The sequence below is a fragment of the Manacus vitellinus genome, unplaced genomic scaffold (genome assembly GCF_001715985.3).
Source record: "Manacus vitellinus isolate BGI_N305 unplaced genomic scaffold, ASM171598v3 scaffold_22_pilon, whole genome shotgun sequence".
NCBI classification, from domain to species: Eukaryota; Metazoa; Chordata; class Aves; order Passeriformes; family Pipridae; genus Manacus; species Manacus vitellinus.
This window is the reverse complement of record NW_021939632.1, coordinates 13334871-13355892: the sequence shown is the minus strand read 5'-3', so window position 1 is coordinate 13355892 and position 21022 is coordinate 13334871. Positions and strand designations below refer to the sequence as shown.

The following is a 21022-nucleotide window of genomic DNA, read 5'->3' as shown; positions in this document are numbered from 1 at the left end:
CAAGTAACATTACTGGCATCTTGGTCCTTCATAACTGCATCTCCCTCAAAAATCAGGGTTTTTTTGCTTCCCAGAAATTAATTCTGCAGTTGCTTCCCTCTTACCAGAGACCCATGGCTCCATGTCTTCCGCACGCGAACACAAGAGTCATACCAGTTTGCTTCACCTCAAGCCATTTTCTAGTTGAATGGTACTTGTAAGCAGTGTAGTATTAGCCTTAAAGAGATCTGCTTAACGTGCACAGATGGGGTCATGCACTTAAACACTTAACACTGACTCAATTTACAGCACAATCAAGAACAGAACAAGCAACCACTGGGGCTTTCTACAGAAGGAGGGTTTGAAAATGACGTTGAACTCAAGTCACTCCATCTTTTTTAATATAAATATTCACTAATACTTCAGAAAGTTTCTTGGTGCTTTGATTATTCTATCTAACCTTCCTCAATGTCAGTAGTATTATATTAGCAATCAAATTTCTTTCTGTTAGAATCATTCAATCCCTCTCATTTTCATAGGATTTCATAGATATAACATGCTTTATTCTGGTTTACCATAGTTGAATTTCTCTAACTGAATATGCACAAAAGCTGAAACCTAGCTAGAATGAAAAGATTTGTAAACAGTAATTCACAAAACTAAGGAAGCCAAAAAGCAACTTGTTTCATGAGCAGTTAAACTAATGAATTTGATAAATCTGCATCTTTTACCCAAGATATCATCATAATAACTTTCATTCTTCCTTTTCTCTGATATTCCCAAAAGACAATATTTGCTGTAGCTGGCACTGTTAGCACATGGTTAGAACGACCAAAGCAGAATGTATCAAGGACAGAGTTCAAACTGTATTCCACCTCAGCAGCGATATTAGGGTTCATTCCTATAGCCTGACAAAGATTTTTATGAAAACTGTAGGAACTTATTTATTTCAAGGATTTCTACTTCTCTGTCAAAGGTGGATGCAATCTTCTGTGAGAAAGGATTTTCTCACGGAACTTCAAGAGCGTTTTACTAAGGTTCAACACAAATATCCTAACATCACTGCTGACATTGAAATTTAAGCAAGAAAATGGTCACAGCATATGCAGATTGCGTAATTCACAGAGATGATTAGTACAGAAAACCTGCACTTCTCGCTTACATGCAAAAAATAGATTTTTCTTTTGTTTTCAAAAAATTGGTAAAATGTATTATTAATGGAAAATGACATTTTCAAGGTTTTCTGTTAGGTACCACACATTTAAGAAACTAACTGGTCCTAACACAGAAAATTATATTCAGTGATGAAAGAATTAATGCTTTGCTGAGAATCAAATCATTGCAAAAATCCACTTCCTGCACATAGTATTTTTGAGAGTTGTCTTATCCTGTGAAGTAAAGAGTACCTTGCTACTAACACAGAAATCAACAGAAACTTCTATTGAAGTTTTGAGTACCACGGAAAATAAAGCCACTGATCATTCACAAGGAGCTATGATATATTTCGTTTATCTGACTGCCAATTAATCAGTTCCATATCTACAACTCCAAGGACCAAATGTCAAATAAAATTATCTACCTAGTCAGCTACCAAGATTAATTATTAAATTAATTAAAAATTATTATTCAGAAATTATTTTCCAAGACCAAATCCAAATATCTGAAAGACTGTTCAGAAGAACAACTCAAACAATAAGTTCTTATCAGTGGTATTCCTATTGCATAAATGCTTTTTGCATTAGCCATTTAAACAGAATTCCAACAAGCAAAATACACTAAAGCAGTCACAAATGATTAACAGCTAACACATCAATTTCACCTCGGGTTGTGAACTCAGCACTAAAATGAAGCTTATAATCCCATGAGCCCATTCAGTTATAAACTGCAGGTGGCAAATCAGGTGACTACCAGCTACAGTCCCCATGTGTAAAAAATCAATACCTGAGAAGGTTTTCTCTGCCTCCTTTGGCATCAATTTAACAGGGCAAACAAAACACAAGTGTTAGTGTTAAAATGTAAGGATGAAGGGCTGTAACAGACCAATGACTTTTAGACCAAATCCAGGCTCTTCACTGCAGTTTAATCAGAAAGCCTGATATGCTTTGCCTACAGATGAGGACAAAGAAATCTAAGACAGGCATAGGATAAACTTGGGAAGAAAATAACTGCGAACTTCCATTAGTGACCTATTTTCTGAAACCAGCTTATCTTATATTGGATTTATGTCCTGCTAAGGATACCCGAATTCCTCAGGACTGAGATAGCTCCCTCACAGGACAGCTTGTATCACCCAGTGCTGCACAGAACTGTGTTCTGCCTACTGGTTCCCATGCCCAGCACTAGATAGACAACGCAGTGTGTGTTAGCTTAAGATGCTGTCATGGAGGTACAAATAAACTGGTTCAATCCCAGCAGCTTCACTTCATTAATACTAAAGATCATTGTGACACTAATTGATGCTGAGCTTGATCTATTTATCAAGTCTTTTACAAGCAGGAGCTGAAGAATTAAAGTTACTTCGTCATTCATAGAGAGCGAGCAACAACTGCTTAATATTTTGAAGGGATCTTCCTATTGTTTCACAATATACCTTAATTGTATAATGCAATCAATCATAATTCATCACCATAGTTCTCCAGTATTACTTTTACAGCAGTTTTATTCTAATGAGGATTTTTAATAAGAAGATATACTCTCTTTTATCCATAAGAAAAATAATAATAAACTGTTAATCATGGTACAAAGAATATCTCTTGGCACCGACAATGACTCTTGCTTAAGATGAAGCATTTTCATCAGTGAGCTAGTTGTTATGCATTACCAGCATGTGTGCAGTAGCCTAGCGTGACACCAATTTGCATAATTTCTCTCCTCTAACAGGCTTCAAAAATAATAATAGGCATATGAGATAGAATCCATTAATTTTAAACTTCCTTCAGTAGCTATCTTCATGGAGCAGTTATCAAAAGAACCTTTAAAGAATTAAGTTTAATAAATTATAAACATATTATTTGGGTTACGCTATCTGGGCCTATAGCCATCTGAGTTGAGCTCTGTAACAAAGACCAAGGCAAATCCACGAGCAATTGGCTTGACATCTTCCCAGCCAAAAAGACTGACAAAGGGTTGCAGTACAATGCCAATATCCACTGCTGCTTATAGTGAATTACTGGACTTGAAAATCAGTTAGGGTTTTGGGGGTACACATTGGTAGAAAAGACAGATAATGATATATACAGAAGCTGCTCAGAGCTGTTATACCTGTGTATGTTATCTAATAACCCCTTACCATACAGGGAGTAACAAAACCAACTTCGTTTTTTTGCTGATCTGAACCCCAAACAGATCTTACCATTTGTTAATATTTAAGGAAAGCAGAAAGATCAATGTGCTAGCAAACTGATATAACCACTGATGGACCTTTTCTTATCTTCTTGGCTTATGCATTTGTATATTGTGACTTGAATAGCAAACAATATTGCTGCAGCACTCTGATTCTCTCCGTAAAAAGTGTGGCTAATTTTGAAGAATAATTTAGACCTTGGTCCACTTTACTACACATTCTGATATACGGTCTTCAATAAGAAAGATCTGATTTGTCTTTGTCACACAAGGGAAGATGCCTGAAAGTCTACACAATTGACATTTAGGCCTGATGTCTACTATTACAAAAACACATCACCAAAATACTCAGCTATCCTATTAAGTGAAAAGGTACTAGCACCCCAGGAGAAAAGTAGATGCCAATATGGACAAGAGCAGAAATTGTCAGAGCTCGCTCCTGCCAGATATTTCCCACTGAGAAGCACTAATCTATTGCAACTCCTACTGATTCGGGGGATTTGAAGGAGGTTAACACCTCCAAGAGCCGTGATCTTGAAGAGAGAACAATTTAATAACAACAACAAAATTGCCCATGAACTTTCACAATAGAATTTAAACATAGAATAAAGTACCAAACTGGCCTTTTTCCCCAGATTAACTTTTGGGCCGCTGCAGTCCTGAAGAAACTTAAGAGAATGCCTGAACTTAATTCACAAAGAGAAGATATGAGAGGTAAGAATGCTGTATCATGCACTGAGTAGAGTTACTGTGACCTAGAACAACCAGCCTTTAGCAGTTCATTAGCAACTATTTAGTTTTCTTTTATACATATTATTCAGTTTATGGAACAGCTCTGTGTTCAATACTGTGGGCTTTCAAAATCTGAAAGAGGAAACATTTTGTGATACCACTTGAAAAAACAGAAAGAGAGAATAGACAATATAGTTGTATGTCACCACAAGCAGCACTGAGATATCAGCTAAGGTAAAGTAAAAGTAAATCAGATTGTACAGGCAATATGAAACATGATCTACTGTGCTATGTTTGCATCACATTTTTAACAACGCTGTACCTTCAGCCATTATGTTCTATCACTTCATACAGCAGTGGGTCCTTTCTCTTCTGTAAGGATACCCTCTGCAAATAGCCCGAGATCCTAACTCTGTTTAAACACAGAGTACCTGCTAAAAGAGCGAAGTCTGAAGCAGAATAAAAGCATGATGAGCAAAACAGAAACTGGCATTATCCACTCAAGAAAGCTATTTTTATATGGTATGAGTGATGTGGTGTAATTAGGATGCTCCTTTTACTTGATAGCATTATAAATAGAGTCTGCATTTCGAATACAATCCTAGGAGTTTGGAGAACTCAAGGGACAGTCTTGACTATAATTCACTTCCTGTACTGCAGAAATCATATTTTATATAGGCTTTAGGTTCTTTGTTTACAAACTGGACAAACTAGTACCTTTCAACAGTAATATCCTGCATTGAAATGTGTCTCCTACACAGACATCCCAAGCTATAACTCTAAACATTACAGCACTGTTCCATTGCAAGAGCCCTCACAGAAGGCTCATGAGCTGTCCCAAGATAACAGCGCAGAGGTAGCCCCCTGGTTTGCTGTCTGTAAGTGTCCCTGGGAGCTCAGAGTACATGCATTTCAGTTTCTCTCGTCAGACATGTGACTTTGTGGACCAGCTCAGCCAGACACAGAGGTTTGCTGAGAGCCTGTTCTCCAGTGCCTTGAAATGCTCTCAACTCCACAAGGTCATTTTTAAAGATATGTATGAGGTGAAATAGATATATGCACAGACTTAACAGGGTTTCTGAAAACCCCTTTACTTCACCTATTACAAGGAACATAAATAAACAGTCAAACCAACAGACATCTTGTTTTGACTTCATTGTCTCAGCTTCCTGACATCTCAAACACTTTCACCTTCTAACTGACCATAACCAAAAGTCCCCCCGTCTCTTCTTTCAAGCTTGTGCCATTTACCCTGAAACACATTTCCTCTTCTCTTCTAAGTCACTCCTCCTGATCTATGGAGAATGCATCCTTCTTGTGAAAACAGATGCTGATTTTCTTTCAAAATGGCTGATATGAATCCCTCTCCTTTAATCTTCTGGCCTGCCTTGTTAGGTCACTCCAAACACACTGTGTGATCAAAACTTCCCACTGAAGTCTAGCCTCCCAGTTTAAGTTTAAAGTTTGATAATTGGCTTGTCACACTGAGTATTCAATCCTTTATTTAATGCCACTCACTTATCACAATTAAATTTTTCCTCTTTGTTAGCTTTTGGCAGGTGTAAAGTTTATTTCAACCTATCTCCAAAAATGGAAGTATAACAGATAAGGCAAATACAACCCCATACAAAGTGATGCTTGCAGTCTGACAGATTTACACAAAAAACTTCCCAATATCAAACAGAAATTATATACTGTACACAGATTCCCTGAATTGTCCCAAGTGTCGATATACTTTTACTATACGCATATTTCTGTAAACAGACTTTCTCCCATCACTACTACTCACACAACGGAAGGTTTGTTACCCAGCTCAGAAAAGCAATGGTTGACTCAAAAAGATACTCACTTGAGGGTGTTCCAACAAAAACAAGATATTGTACTGCTTCTTTGGAAATTGCCATATCTGATTTATATCCTTCTGGTATCAATTGTACAGAGGTAATTTTCTATAATGAATTATTTATTTTTTGTTGTAGTAGACATCTGAGATAGTCATAAATATTTAAATGTTCAGTTAATTCACTAATGAAAACTGAACTAATTCTAAAATGGGATGTTATCTCAGAGGCATGCTGACCTCAGTCTGTTCAACTTTTACATTAGTGAAGGCAACCACCATATGGGAAGCAACTAACAGGAGATGGAAGAAACCTGATCCTGAAAGATGGTATAGGAACAGGCTAAGGTATCAAGACAGAATATTTTTGTGCCTACCCCAGAAAAATTATCTCACTTTTCTCTAACTCTGGTTTCCCAATTTGTAAAACGTGTGATAACATCCTTCATTCATACTCCTTTCCAATCCCTGGGCTTCTCACCAGCATTCCAGAGAGATTTCCATTTCAGCAATGGAAATATCTCTCCTTCTCACACATTGAGTTACTGGCTTGTGTATTGATTTGTGCAACTCCACTATCTTTAGAGCCTCTAAGAAATATTTTGGGCCGATGGCTGCCTAAAAGTAGTTCAGTACTATCTATGGATTGCAAGAGACTATGGGTACAAATTCCTTCAAGTTAGTTGTCTGTATTGATATCATCCCTCACCTAAACCAGATCAACATAAATGGCTAATAAAAGGATTCATTTACTGCATCCACAATAAGATCACAATAATGCAGCTTACCAAGGTTTGTGAAATCAAAAGAGAACAGAATTTAAAAAAAAAAAATACAAGTCTACATCCATCTAGATTCAGATCAGCATTGAAAGGTCTTCTTTTCTAATAAATTCACAGCTCTTTTTCAGCTCATATACACCTCAGAAGGGAATCCTACTCTGGCAACCATTTTTGCTTCATAATCCATCCCTATCTCTCAAGCAACTCACCTTCGTCTGAACCCCTAAAACACAAACTACTAGTCATTTCTCTAAGAAGGAAGTAACCTGTTTCTCCATCAAACTACTGCTTTCCACCTTCTGGAGAGGCTGACTGCTCCTATGAAGAGTCTCACCTGCCCTGTAACACACTTTTTTATTCATATTTTGCCCAACTTTTCACAACCTGTTAGTCTACTGGGAAGCATAACATTAGCTGGAAAATGGTCAAACCTCAGAAAAAAATCTCTCTAAATGTTAACATTTAGTTTTTCATAATTTGTTATGCTGTAAGCTAACAACCATCCTTTAAAAGCAGACACATAAATGGGATCAAGATGTGTCTCATTTAACTGGGCCTTCTAACAGAAGCTGTGTGTGACAATAATGAACATTGCTGCAGTTAGATACTGGTTTAGCATGCAATCTTATTTTTGAAGGATGCTGTAACAAAGCATTGCCAAGGTAAGACTGCAATGTCACAAAATCAGAAGCTATATGGTGCTCTACGTAAAAATAAAACCCTTTAGAGGTTTCTTTATACTACATGTATAAAGAAAACACTTTAAAAATGCAGCTGTCAAAAGATGAAGAGACAATCATGCAAGTTTAATAGTTAAATAGGTCCCCGATAAAGATCTTAAGGAAAGTACTGCAAAATCCAGAATTAATCCTTGACAAGGCATCCACGCCAGAATGACTCCTGTCTTGAGTGGGCTGTACTCTGACATAATGAGAGTGTTCAGGAATCCAAAACATTAGGGGAAAACAGACTTGCAGCAGACAGGAATGTGAACTCTGACTCAAGCAAGATCAGCATGCAAAACTGTTTATCAACTGCAACAACCTGCCCAGAATAATGCCCAGCACACACACCACAGTGGATTACATGATTTTGCAATGTAATTATCAGGGCATGGACTTGATCTCCTCAACAGATCTTGAGTCTGCCTTCTTGCTACAGACTCCCCTGGCAGTCATTGGACTGTTAGCCAACTCTGGCTGCCATCCCTGGGCCTGCCCCCCTCCTGGCTGGTGTCCTGCCAGATGCCCCACACTCAGTGTGGCCACTGGCCTTGCTGCCTCACTGGCACCGGGGCTCCCGGCTCACCTGCCCTCACAGGGAAGCCCAGTCCTCACTGCAGTCCCTACTGGTACTTTACCCAAGCCTTTTCTTGGCCAGCCTCCCTCAGATCATGTAAAAACTTGTACATTTTTCAAACCAAAGAGTAGTGAGATCTACAGATCTACAGACCCTTGAGTGCATATCAAGACATAAAAGCAGTGAGATCAAACAGCCCTATTAACACATGAGCCAGATAAATTTTTCTCATGGTCACTATTTTCACCTTCTTAAAGGAAGACAATTGAAGGTTTGTATGCTACAGTATTGCCTGGTAATAACTGTCGGCATTCACAGACTCTTAGACTAAACTTTAAAGTCTACATCTTACATTAGATACTGTTTATATAGAAAATGTACATTGAAATCAAAAGCAACGTGGTGTGGAACTTGTAAGGCAAACATTTTCAGGTAAGCAAACTCCTTTTTGTATTTTCTTTTTCTTTTCTTTCTTCACAGAGAATAAACAAGCATTTGAGGCCATAAGGACATCCTGTTCTCAGTTTAGTAATTACTAAGACAACCAATATTTAATTACACAAAACCCCACACTGAAAAGCAGAACCTGGTTTCAGGGCCTGCTTTTCAAATTCCTCTCTCCCAGAAACTATTTTCAAATTTAATTATTTTCTTCCTTCTATTAAATAAACAGCTCCTGCAAAACTCTGGCAATTTACTATGTATTGTTTAACAAAATTAGTCTTTGCCACAAATTATAAAATTATTCTGATTTGTATTTGTTGTCTCTGGAGTTCATGAAAGCATAAGACTAAGTCTGAACAATAACAAAGTATTCTTCCGGCTAATGAAATATTCATACTCTTTGTCATCAAGACTTTAATAAGGAGGAATACAGCCTTTTCACTTCTGTTCAGTAAAGGACCAGAAAAGATCTTTCCTTCAACTCTGAATGTCTCCTGAACCAATCCTAATAATTTCCCTTTCCTGTACAAAAGTACAGGAGACATTTCAAATTTACTTCGAAAGGTGACTCCATATTTCAGGCAGACAAATAAGGTTTATATACTTGCACCATCCAAAATTTACAGAAATTTTCACCATTAGAACTTCACACTACTACAAAGCTTTCTGCATCTTTCCAGATGTACCACTGTTAAGACTCAGAAAAATCAGATTAAATAATGAAAACTACACCATAGGTTACCTGACAACTATTAAAAATTGAGTATAACAGATTTCTCTTAGTAGTAGCATTATGTTCGTGACATTCCCCAGAAAAAATAGTCCCAGCAGCAGCAATTCATGCAACTTCTTGTGACTATGACACTGGTGTGACTTCAAGTAGTGCATGGAGTGCTGCCACAATGATATACAGACAGAAACATAACTATGTAATTTTTCCATTAATTTTCTGACCCTTAATTATTTAATTTAGGACAGGCAGATTATGTATCTGTAACTGACTGCATTCAGAATAGAGAAGAAAGCATGACAAAAGAGCAGAATTTTTAGAGGAAAACACTAAACTTATTCTCCAACCCTCTTTAAAAGTACAATGAGCCTGTGGGTAACTGTGGGAACACATGACAACACCACAATGATCATGGTCCCTCTTCTGAAAGACTGCGAACATGGAGACAGTAACCAAGTGGGTGATGAAAAGAAAGAGAAAGGTGAAAGCTCCAGGAATGGTACCTTACTGTAAGAGCTTGCTACTGGAGTGGGGAAGAGTGTGGAAGATAGAAATAGACCTGTTTCAGAAGTATAGCATGACTTTTTACAGCTCTAGAAACACTTGTGTGCAGCGAATTCCTTCCCTCTATGCCCCTGAGTGACAGCAGTAATTAAGGCAAACACCACCTCCAGAGCCCCAACAAGTAAAAACAAAAAAATAATTTATTGACCCTCGAAGCACTGCGGTGTTGATTGCTGGCTCCAGCTGCTTCAGCAGGTCCTGAAGGTCCTCTACTGCCAGCTTCCTGACTTTCAAACACCTCATTTGCAAGCCTCGCACTGCTTTACTGTGCAGTGCTGACTGCTGGCTCTCAGTCCCAGGGGGTTTCCAGTTTCACTTTCGTTTAAGATTATACTACCTTTTTCCTGCCTCACGTGCTTGTTACCAGAGCTTCTGTCACTGCTCCCTGAGCAGCTGCTTGTAGTCCTTCCTTCCCATGTGGTTAACATTCCCTTTATCCATTCAGCTCATGGTAAAATGCACCTAAGAGTAGGACAGAAACTGATGCAATACTCAGGTTTGAGCATGCATTAGCAGCAGGTTAATCAGATGTCAGACCGAGCTGATACTGCCAATCATAAGAGAAAGATTAATTTTCTCCAGAGAACTCTCTGAAAACTGGAACTAATATTTGGCAGCTACAGCCACCTCATGATTTTGCACTTCAGGAACACCTTGGTAGGAATCAGGAGGAACGACTGTAGCATGTGGAGGCAAATACAAAGAAACCTTAAGATAGCTCTACCAAAAATCATACCTTGAGAAAGTGGCACCACTGCAGCCCTCTTGTCCACAGTATACCCCGAAGGCCAAAATGATGTTTTCTCCCTTTTAGTTCCTGTGGAGCTAATCAGATTGTAAAGAATGTGCCCCTGGACACAGACTTCTACACCTGGAAAGACCACCCTAATTTATGAAGGGGGAAGTGGGGTGTGTTCATCACCACAACTGTTTACAGCTGAAAGCACATTACCTGATTTAACAAGTACTCTAAATTGCATTCTTTGGTGTTTCTTGGACATGTTTCATTCCCAGTCTTTTAGTCTGTTACAAAGAGCACTCACCTTCCAGCTCAGACAGCGGATGAATTTTCTATTCCAAAGGCCTTTTAGTGGATTGGTCAAAAAAAAGGTGTTCATTTCACAGCAGCCAGTTCGCTGCTATGAGGGAATGGGAAACATTTTCTCAGCAGTGCCTGTGAAGCCTGTGAAGCTCTCAGGTGCACAACCTTAAGCCATCAGAAATCACCATGCCACCACCTTTGGCCCAGCTATTAAACCAGCTGGTTTCTCTGTATTACAACATAAGTTAATAGCCAGTTGTCATAGTCCTTCACTCTTGAAACTGGAAAGAGGCCAAACTATCACTAGTGAGAAGCAACTTAGCCTACTAACATGAGTCACCAACATATTCCTTTAGTTTATTGTTAGTTGACTTCTGTGGAGCCTCCAAACCTTCTGTCAGCATATAAATTTCTTCCGTAACTATGACACAAACACCTGAAAGGGAGCTGCACTCACATCACCTTCCTATATATTATCAGATGTTAAACTCGAGTCACTTACTCTAACACTAGTCCTTTCTCTGCATTTGATGAATATATATATATAATTTTCAATACAGCAATCAGTTTAGTTTTATAATTTTTCACTGAAACAATGCCTTGCCACAAAACGCGAGGTATCATACCAAGTATATCTTATAAGCAAATTCCTTACCTTTCAGCACATTCAAAATGTGCATTACAAAAGAATGTAAGACCAAGAGCTGAAAAATATCCTTCTAATTAAACTAATGGGGGATTTTCCCTATAAATATAGTTTAAATGATTTTTAAGACTTTTCAAAAAGCACAAAAGATAAGCCATTTTCAAATACTCTAACTTTTTGAAGATGCACTATTTTTCCTTGAGTTCATTTTTAATCACGAAAAAAATGTTGAATTATGTACCACATCTACTGTATTTATCTCATAATCTCTCCTGGCTTGCCTCTCAGAACCATTAATTCAATGCTCCACCTGCTGCAGTTGCTCATACTGCAAGTGACATTTATGTTAGGTTTGTTTCCTCAGAGGAAAATGTATTAGAAAAGGTAGTCTGACAGGTCTTTGTATCCATTTCACAGGCTACACACAAATTTTAAAGATCATCCATGTTACTATTCACAGAAACGACGAGAGAACAAGTGAAGACGACATGATATGCACCAAACATGCCCTCTTCTTTCAAGTGAGGTGGAATTAATCACATCTATCAGTCATCCCTCCAGTAGGTCTAAAATACAGTGTAAAAAATATACAAGGAGACATGAAAACTGCCATCCCACTCTACATCTTTTACAAGGCTTCCTACTTCATGCACTCAGACTGAGTTTATTCCCCATACATCCAGGAAAATTATCAACAGCAATACTGCATTCTTTCAATATCAGAAATAAGGCTTTTAATTTATTTCTTTTTCAGGACACATTTTATAGCAATTCGGTAGAGCAAATAGAATGGTGTAACAAATAGCTCAGTGACAAGCTCTGTGGATGTACCACAACATAACAGCATTGTCCCATGGCAGAGAGAAGGTCAGTGAACACTAGCTACATCCAGAATGTCCAGCTAACATATTCAGAGATCAGAAACCTGAAGGAACCTGAAGGGAACAGCTTCTGCTCTCCCTCTACATCCAGGTTTTGCTGGCTAATTCTACAGTATTAAAAAGTATGCAATAACAGGGACAGGGAACTTTCCAATAATTTCTCCTTTTTCTAAATAAAAAAATCACCTGTGCTGAAGAACAGCTGTTTAAAATGGTTTTTAAAACAAATGCCTCAGTAAGGTGACAGATCCTGCAAAACATGTGGTGAGTTGCTAATCATTTGCAAGCAAATAATTTTCTACCACCTGCTGGAGTCTTGGTATGTTCAGAGGACTGACCCTCAGGCCTTCTTAACCCTACAGGTAACCTTTTCTCTGAAAATCATTGTACCACACTAAGCTATTCTCCATTTCCATTTTCTCTCTGTTTATTGTAAGGAAAGATCCGCAAGAGAGAAGAGTTACTGAAACCTCCTGTCCTGCCTGTCTTTCAGGCCCAAATTAACCACCCTTCTACCCTTCAGTTCATGCTAAGCTGGACAACGGAGGATAGCAGAAATAGGAAGAACATGGAAGAGATGAGAACAGTCAACAGCATTGGTCACCAAAGAATAACAGAACAAATTATTCTTACAGCTGGACTATCATTAACCATTTCCCTCTTTCTGTGACATTTGCACAGTGCCTAAGCTGAGGGTAGAAGTAGCAGAGAACACTGTCATGAATCAGGAAACTCTCCAGCAGGCAGAGTTCAGTAAAATTCTGCTTGTGCAGGAAAATATTCATGAAACAATGGATGGGATTTTGCTTTTTTCCAAGCAGTAGTCAAATGTAAAGACAAGGTTCCTTTCGGGATCAGCATAACTCTTATAGTTCTACGCCTACCCAGGAAATCATGAAGACCAGAGACAGCACTCTTTCAAACTGTTTTAAGCAGCACTTTGTTGTTTCAGATTTCAATGCCAGGAACAAATGTTCCCTAAATATTTCTATATTTTCCTTTATTATCCACAAAAAAGTGCCAGAGATGCCTCTACCTTCTGATACCTAAATAAGAGCCCAGCCTATTTTTATATACGGCACACCGTTTCCATATGAATCTCAAATCTCTATTAAGCATCCACCTTACAGCTGTACTTAAGCAGCCCACAGTAAAAAAAGCACCCTCTTCCTTTGCAGGATACCTCCTGCACTGTAGAATATTATAAAGTCTTTACCAAAACGTTTACAGTATTCTTTATATTACTGACACAGAGTCCTGCTAAAAAACTGTTCTGCAAAAAACTTCTCTCTCCTGAAAGCCACAGGTAGAAAACAGAACCCCTGGAACAAGATGCAGGACTGCAGCTAAAAAGCTCTATTTGAGACTTGCACACCTGAGTCCAAGAAAGTGGAAAGGCTGGGAAGGCAGCAAAGATAAGGCACAATTGCATACCTATGAGTTCAGTACAGCCTCCATTGTGGAGCTGGAACTGCACCAAGGACAGAATAGAGGTTGACTTGGTACTATGATAAACTGATATACTTGGGGCTTAGGGCAGCCTTACCAGAGTAGGTACCATAACACTCCACAAGATCTTCCACCTAGTCCCAAAACATTTATATATTTTCAAGTCACAACGCATTTTGGAGAAGAAACTGTGGCATATAGAACAGAACAATGTGCATTCTATAGCTATATCTATCTTGCAAAGACAGCTTTGTCAAGGACACGGGCATCTGCTGGCTAACAGGAGTCAAATCTTTTATACACAAGGATAACTGCGTATCTCTGCAAAAAATGTGCTAATCTAACTATATTTTGTCTTGCAAGGGTGAAGATCACCTTAGCGCGACAGTGCCAACTGTCTTGTCATTAGCTCCATTATCACAATGACTTAAAAAGAGCTACTCTTGTTACTACACACGCATACACATAAGAACCCCTGCAAGAACTTCTGGGGTTTTTTAAAGAGCTAACACAATATGTAAATCCTTAGCTGGAACCTGTTACCTACAGTATTAATATTTGCAGTGAACTGATTTTTCTTTTTAGAATTTTGGATAATGAAATCCCCAAGTTCCATTTCACAATAGGTTGACACTGACAGAGCCATGAATCCTGATGAGAAAGAGAGCTACCATTTTATTTTTTTGGCAAAGAACCCAAGCAGGAAAAAGTATACCATGAGTCAATTCTTCAGACAAGAGTTATAATGAAAGCAGTACAGGCTGCACTCCTCACAATCCATTCTTTCTTATAGTATGAAGGTTGTAAAAGCTTATTCCTCCTCTAATACTGTAGGCACTGCATCACATCATAACCATCAAGACTACAAACTCGTAACTCGAGACTAACAGCTTTTAAGGTATGCCTTATAACAATCACTCTTTTGAAAGGAGCCAACAAGTAAGGCCTGTAGAAACCAACCACCAAATTTTCTTTCTGAAACGAGACTGAAAATGAGACTAAAATGAGACTAAAAAATATACCTAAGAATTTGACCAGTCACAGGGATTTGTATTTCATCGTGCCACGTACCGCTCAGTTCAAAAGTCACTCTCTAGCCAGTAGTTCCTGCACCTCAGTAGAAGGAGAAATGGCTGAACAAGCCCACAATTGCCAGGGCAGTTCAACCCTTAGGCAATGTCCGTGAATGGAATTAACACCTGTCAAATACAGCTGTGCTGTTACAAATGTATGAAGGCCCCACTGCAAAATAACAACAGTCAGTAATTGTTATTTTAATTACATGTTCTCAGTAACTTTCTTTCACAGTATTCTTGGCATTAAGATGAAATCAGGAGTCAGCTATTTTGCCTAGCTCAATAGCTTAATTTCATTACTTGAGAAAGAAAAAAATAAAAAGGTTAAGAAATACAGCTCCAAGCAGAGCAACAGTTCCCAGCTACTAGCTGACCATCTGTAAGACAATTATGACATGTTAGCAGAATGAGACAAGGACTTGTCTATTTTGCAGGAAGGGAGTCAGAAAACCACATTTGTTTTTTCTCCAGGGTGCCATAAATGGCAACATTTAAAAACTCTTTCTTACCTAATCCAGTTTGATTCAGGACTTGCTGTGTTCTCAGCTGCTGAAACAACAAACAGAAAAAGCAAAAGCTTGACAGTCTTCAAGACACTTGAGATCTCTGGCATTTCTCCAGCTATTTCAAAGTAAAAGGCTACCCAAGGTAACAGTTGTTGACATATACAAACCCGACTGACTGCATTACAGTTCTATTCCAAAGCTGACTAACAACAAAAGACAAGGAGAAAAATTAAAGGTTGCATTCCTTACCTGACATAGCTCCTGTTAGCCATATGCTCGGCTCAGCAAAAGGTACTGTCTCTCTGAGCAATAAACCTAGAATAGGTAAATGCTGAATTATTAACAAGAACATGAGGAGGCCTCAAAAGCACATGATGAATGAAACAGAAATTCAAAGCTTACAGTCTGATTTAGTCTGTAAAGAGAACTTAGCTGAATCAATCTATTTTGAACACTAAATGGCATATAGAAAGAAGGATGATGCTTTATTGCAATGCAGGAGAATGATGAACACAGTCCCTTAAACTGCCTTCATACCAGTCTTTTACAATGTACAATTTCAGTAAAATGGAAATATCTGGCTTTTAACGTATGGTTCTTGTATACATTCCCATTCCACTGGTCAACTCTCTTTTCAGTCATTAACTGCTTATGTGCTTCCAACACTCTGTTTTGGCCTCCAGATTTTTGTGCCCAACACTGCAGATGTGCTCTTCAAGCAACTTATAATTGCACTGATACAGTCTCTAAGTTCATACTGTATTTCAGGTTGAAAATTGGGTCATCCAATTAACTTTGAATATGGCACAGCACAGCAGGAGTGAAATCTATGGATATCTGGGCAAAGGCTGGAACTACTTTTACATAGCTTTGTGTCTTTGATACTGCTGATAGCAATTAGAAAGTACCAACGAAGGTAAGAAACCTTGCCAGGATGAAAGGGGAAACTGACATCCATTTTTCCTCTCAAGAGAGAATTTTCTGGTTCCTCTGTATTCTGTTCTGCAGAATTCTTATTATTACTTGCAATGCCACGCAGGAGACACTAATGATTAGGACAGCATTCAGAAAATCACTTTATCAGTTCAGTCACTTCACAGTGCTCCATTTAGACGCTGGGTTCCTAATTTTAGGGGTGGGAGACACAGGACTCATCTTAAGTATTCAAATGTGAATATCCACACTGAAACTGGACATTTACACTGGCATTCACAACAATGAGAAAGTAGGACCAGCATATGGAGCCTGAAGGGGACCATCATTCAGGAAAAGTACATATCAGAAACTCTTTGTCTGCATGATGCCTCTGTGAAACTGGGACCGAGAGCCTTAACTTCCATACTCCACTCAAGTACCTTCCCCTACTTGGAATTCACCTTTTTGTCTTAAACCTTATTCTCAACTCCAGGTTTGAATCTCGGGCAGTGAAGTGGCTGGGTCTCACAATTAGACACAAAGGAATATGCACAATTAGTTTCTGAAATACTAGGATTAATATTAGTTCCAGGTAACTACAAGGCAAACAGTGTTTATTTATTAACTGAGGTGCTCTCTGCTTTACAGAGTTGACCCTGCTATTTAATACACTATTTTCAGTCATTGAACACAATGTGGGAAAAATAATTCAGCTCAGATTAAATACAAGCAGATCTTTTGGTTTTTTTCACCAAAATGCCCAGCTTAATATATTGTTGAAGCTTTCAGCCATGAACAGTGACCCCTCTAGAAATTATATCCCTTTCAACTGTTTCCAGCTGCTTACCACAGAAATCTCCAGGGGTTAGTGGAAGCATTGCTCTGTGAATTGGAGAGGTAAATGATTCCCTATTGTTTCTGATACAGTAGTGACATGAGACTGAAGGAGATGGAATTTTCTTGTGAATCATGGAAAGTGCGTAAAGTGAGCCAGGTCCATGCAAACCCAAAAATACAGTGTCCATGCAGAACGTTAGACAAACAGCTGCCTGAATAGACTGACAGCAGTAATTATGCTGCTATTTCAAGTGGGCTGAACACATTCACCAGCACAGCACACAGAACACACCTCTTCCACAGTCGATATGTTACCATCAGCACAGGAAGAAGGGAAAGAAAAGAAAAGTGACTCCAGTAACTTTAATTCTCATCAACCATAGTGACATCAGAGATAAGCAGGCAAACTTAGATCCATCTTCCACACCTGTATACTTTCTCTTGATATTCTGACCAAGAAAGTAGTGGCTACAAGGGCAGAGGAGAAAGATGCAAATACTGTGGGCTAGATTTAACTCTTCCCTTATTCTGAGACATTTAAATATCATTCATGTTTTACTACTAAAAGTGACTCCTTTTATTAATTCGTAGCATGCCATGCCAGGAGATTAATTAGTTTTCCTGAATTTTCATCTATTTCATAAGAAATATTGTAAAATTAGCTTAGTCTACTGTTTTCGCACATGCAGTTCTGCAAATGTCTCCTTTTTCCACATACAGTCAGTACTCCCTCTCCTCACAGCACGGTACAGTCCATGTCTGAGGAAGAAACTAGATGAGGGGTAGAGAAAAAGAGGACCAGCCAGCAAGAAGCTACTGACACGCCGTGTTCCCTACAGAACAACAGCCAAGAATGAAAAATGTCATAATCCCTCCCCCCTTGTCATGTGCCATTCCCACAGGCCAATTCTCAGCTGTGTTCAGCAGAGCTTCTTGCCTACTGTGCAGCATTCAGATGGAAAAGCTCAGCCCTACATGGTCAGACATTTATCCCAGAGCAGCAACATTACAGACACAGCTCTTCAGCTTTGGGGCAAGGAAAGCACGTACGGCCTCACACAATGCATTATTCAGAGAACTTCTCTTCCCCAGAGAGGGAAAAATTCCCTGCAGCAATTTTGCACAATTAAACAACAGCAGTTTCTCAAATTATTTTTCAGATTTCTGATGTGGCACGTTAATCACGAGGCCTTGCTCTGTTAATGCTGCATCAAGTTCATTGTAGGGTTTCCTCTTGCTGAAGTACCACACAGACCAGCCACATCTCATCACTCCAGACAAACCACCCTTTCCTCACTATTTACGTCACGCATTCAGCTGACAAACCAAGGGATGGGCAAAGAGGTGAAAGATGAACAAAAGGTAGGACAAGTCAGGAAGGCACTAGCGGGAGACTGGTTTCATGCATTTCATTCATCCCTCTCCAGTTCTACCTGCTGTGCAGTCAACCCACTGTCCACAAGCAGAAGAACAGGTGCCTTCCTCAGCTGCACACTGTAACTCCTTGGTAACCAACCCCTTCACTGTGCACTTCTGCTGCAGCTCCTTTACCTTCTTCCTATCTCCCCTCCCCATTTTAGGAGCTACATGGCTTTACCAAGCAGCACAGAGATAAGCCACCACAGCAAATGAGTCCTCATGTTTGATTTCTCAGGTTAGCACTGTAAGGAACATGGCTCCATATTTTCACTTCTAATGCAGGAGTCTTTACTAGAAATGCCCATTCTGAACTTGTGTCCTGGATGATTGCCAGATACATTGCAGCTTGCTTATTCTGCTGCAGTACAGTTCTGTTCAAACTGATGAAAAGGAATTAAACAGTAACAACAAAAACATTCCTACTGAAGGAAGTGTTGATTGTTCCTGCAGCTGCAGAGCACTCCAACTTCCCTAAAACAATCAAGCCCAAGATGCCTTTCTGTTCTCTGTCTCTATGTTACTGAAGTTGAGCCATAAAGTAGATTGGTAAAAAGTTTCAGGCTCACCTTGCCAGTTATGCTCAGGGTTTGTATGAGGCTTTTTTCCCCCTTCTCCTTTTCTGTTGCTGATCCATAGGCTCTCCTCTCTTGTATTTCCTTGGATTACTAGAATTCATTTCTAGGGAAGGTAACTTTGTAAGAACGAAAGAGAAGCTACAAACACACAGCGTATCTCACAAAGTGCATTCAGATGACAACTTAAAACTAGGGCAACGTTGAAAAAACTCCAAACAACAAAACCCACCAACCAAATCCTTAAGAAGAACAAAAGCAAAACATTATGATAATTTTCAGGACTTCAAAACCCTTTCCTATATATGAATGTTCTTTGATTACTCTCACACCACTGCACAGTGAATCAGCACTTTATTCATTACTCCCCTCTCTTCCACTTCCTCACTGGCAGAAGGCTGGTAAAGACAGTAACTTCTGTTTTCGTGACACAAAATGTGTCTCTTCCCCAGACAAGCCTGCACTCAGGAGTCCCTTGTTAGTGAGCCTCTCCAGGCATTAGCGCAGCAAGAATCATTGTCTTTGTCCAATGAACTTGTTATTGTGAACGCATTTGGCAAAAACACTGCAAAACTGGTCCTGCCAGCTCTTAAAGCAACTAAACAGCCACTGCACTGCTCACTAAATCTCTCCTCCTTGTAGTAAGAAAGTCAGTAATACGGGTACAATATTTCTTCTAATCAAGGATTTTGGATGGTACCAGATAAATCACTTACTCTGCACATCCATCAACAGGGTAGCACATAATGCCAAGGAAGGAATCAGAGTGTGGCCCTTTCTCCTATGTGCACAACTGTAGAGCTGCAGATAATTTTCCTAAAGCCTCCTAACTGTGGAACACCAAGAAGCAGCAAAAACCAGCACAGTAGTTCATATTTTCCCTGTATCTAAAACAATCAATTTGCACTTAAACTGACTTTTCATTTTTAAAAGGGTGTGAAATGGCTTTTAGAAATCCATATCCACCTTGACTTCTAGCCATATTACCATATGAAAATCTCAGCCCAAGAGAAAAATAGCTCTGCTTGGTTCCAGTCACATTTTTATTTTTTGAATAAAACTTGGGTGAACTCTTCTGTTTTTACTTTTTGTGCTACAATATCAATAATTAACACCAATTTGGATTAACACTTGAGGATTAAAGGATATAAGGTTAGAAAATTAACTGCATTATAGTTTGCAACTGCACATTAAGAATGAGCTGGACTTCAATTTGGGGGCATAAAACAGGTCTAGAAAATGAACTCTTTGTATTTTCAGAACACATTCTACAAGACTCCACAGTAGGTTAAGATACATCCAAGTCACTGCTTTTGCCAGAAAAGAACTCAGTAACTGCATCTGACTTGCTGACAGTGACCACTATTACTGCACATCATACTACCTGAAATTTCTGTACAAGAACATAGTTTCCCACCTAATAATTTCAAAATACCTCAAAACACTGATCCTTGGCTTTCAGTGCAATGAAACTGAAATTCCAGTGTTGCTTTTGAAGGGGAGAATGAAGTGAGAAAACCTAGCTTTTAAAACTGAAAACTAAAAACCATTTTGTATTCACAAAAATAGATACACTGCTTCAGAGAAATACTAGAAAGACATTTTAAGTTAGGCTCGTCTCAATTTGTGTGTTGTATCATCTATGGATAGCACTACCTTTTCCTTTCTTTTGCTAATATAGCATACCTCTATGTACGAGGAAGGAAGAAAAGGACACTACATTTGCTTAAAGGCATTTATCAAGTGTTATAGTATTCGCAATGTACATTATGGTTCACTAGTTACTAGAAGGTCGCTTAAAGAAGTATTGTATACTAGATTCAGATCTAGTTCGGTATTTAGGGAAACTTACAGAGACTTTTCTTCAGTTATTCAGGGCCTGAATCCCGTGTCACGCCCACTTACTTCTTGCCTTGTAGTATCTTCTGCCATTTTTAATCATGGAAATTTTTTACCCTGAGTATTGC

The 21022-nt window shown here is 38.9% G+C and overlaps 1 protein-coding gene across 11 annotated transcripts in view; it reads right to left on the bottom strand.

The window, feature by feature from the left end:
* The window catches only part of MYO3B (myosin IIIB), a 197306-nt gene extending 176284 nt beyond the window's left edge, over positions 1-21022 (bottom strand). For 8 of the 11 annotated variants that reach the window (XM_018072678.1, XM_018072676.1, XM_018072681.1 and 5 more), the window contains exons 1-4: positions 20908-21022; positions 19050-19161; positions 15562-15627; positions 15316-15355 (exon numbers count right to left, since the gene is read on the bottom strand). In XM_018072678.1, the coding sequence (XP_017928167.1) occupies positions 15316-15355; positions 15562-15568 (47 nt within the window). In that variant the 5' untranslated portion in view covers positions 15569-15627; positions 19050-19161; positions 20908-21022. The remainder of the gene's footprint in view (positions 1-15315; positions 15356-15561; positions 15628-19049; positions 19162-20907) is intronic. The other 3 variants (XM_018072679.1, XM_018072683.1, XM_018072677.1) reach the window with 2 other exon arrangements.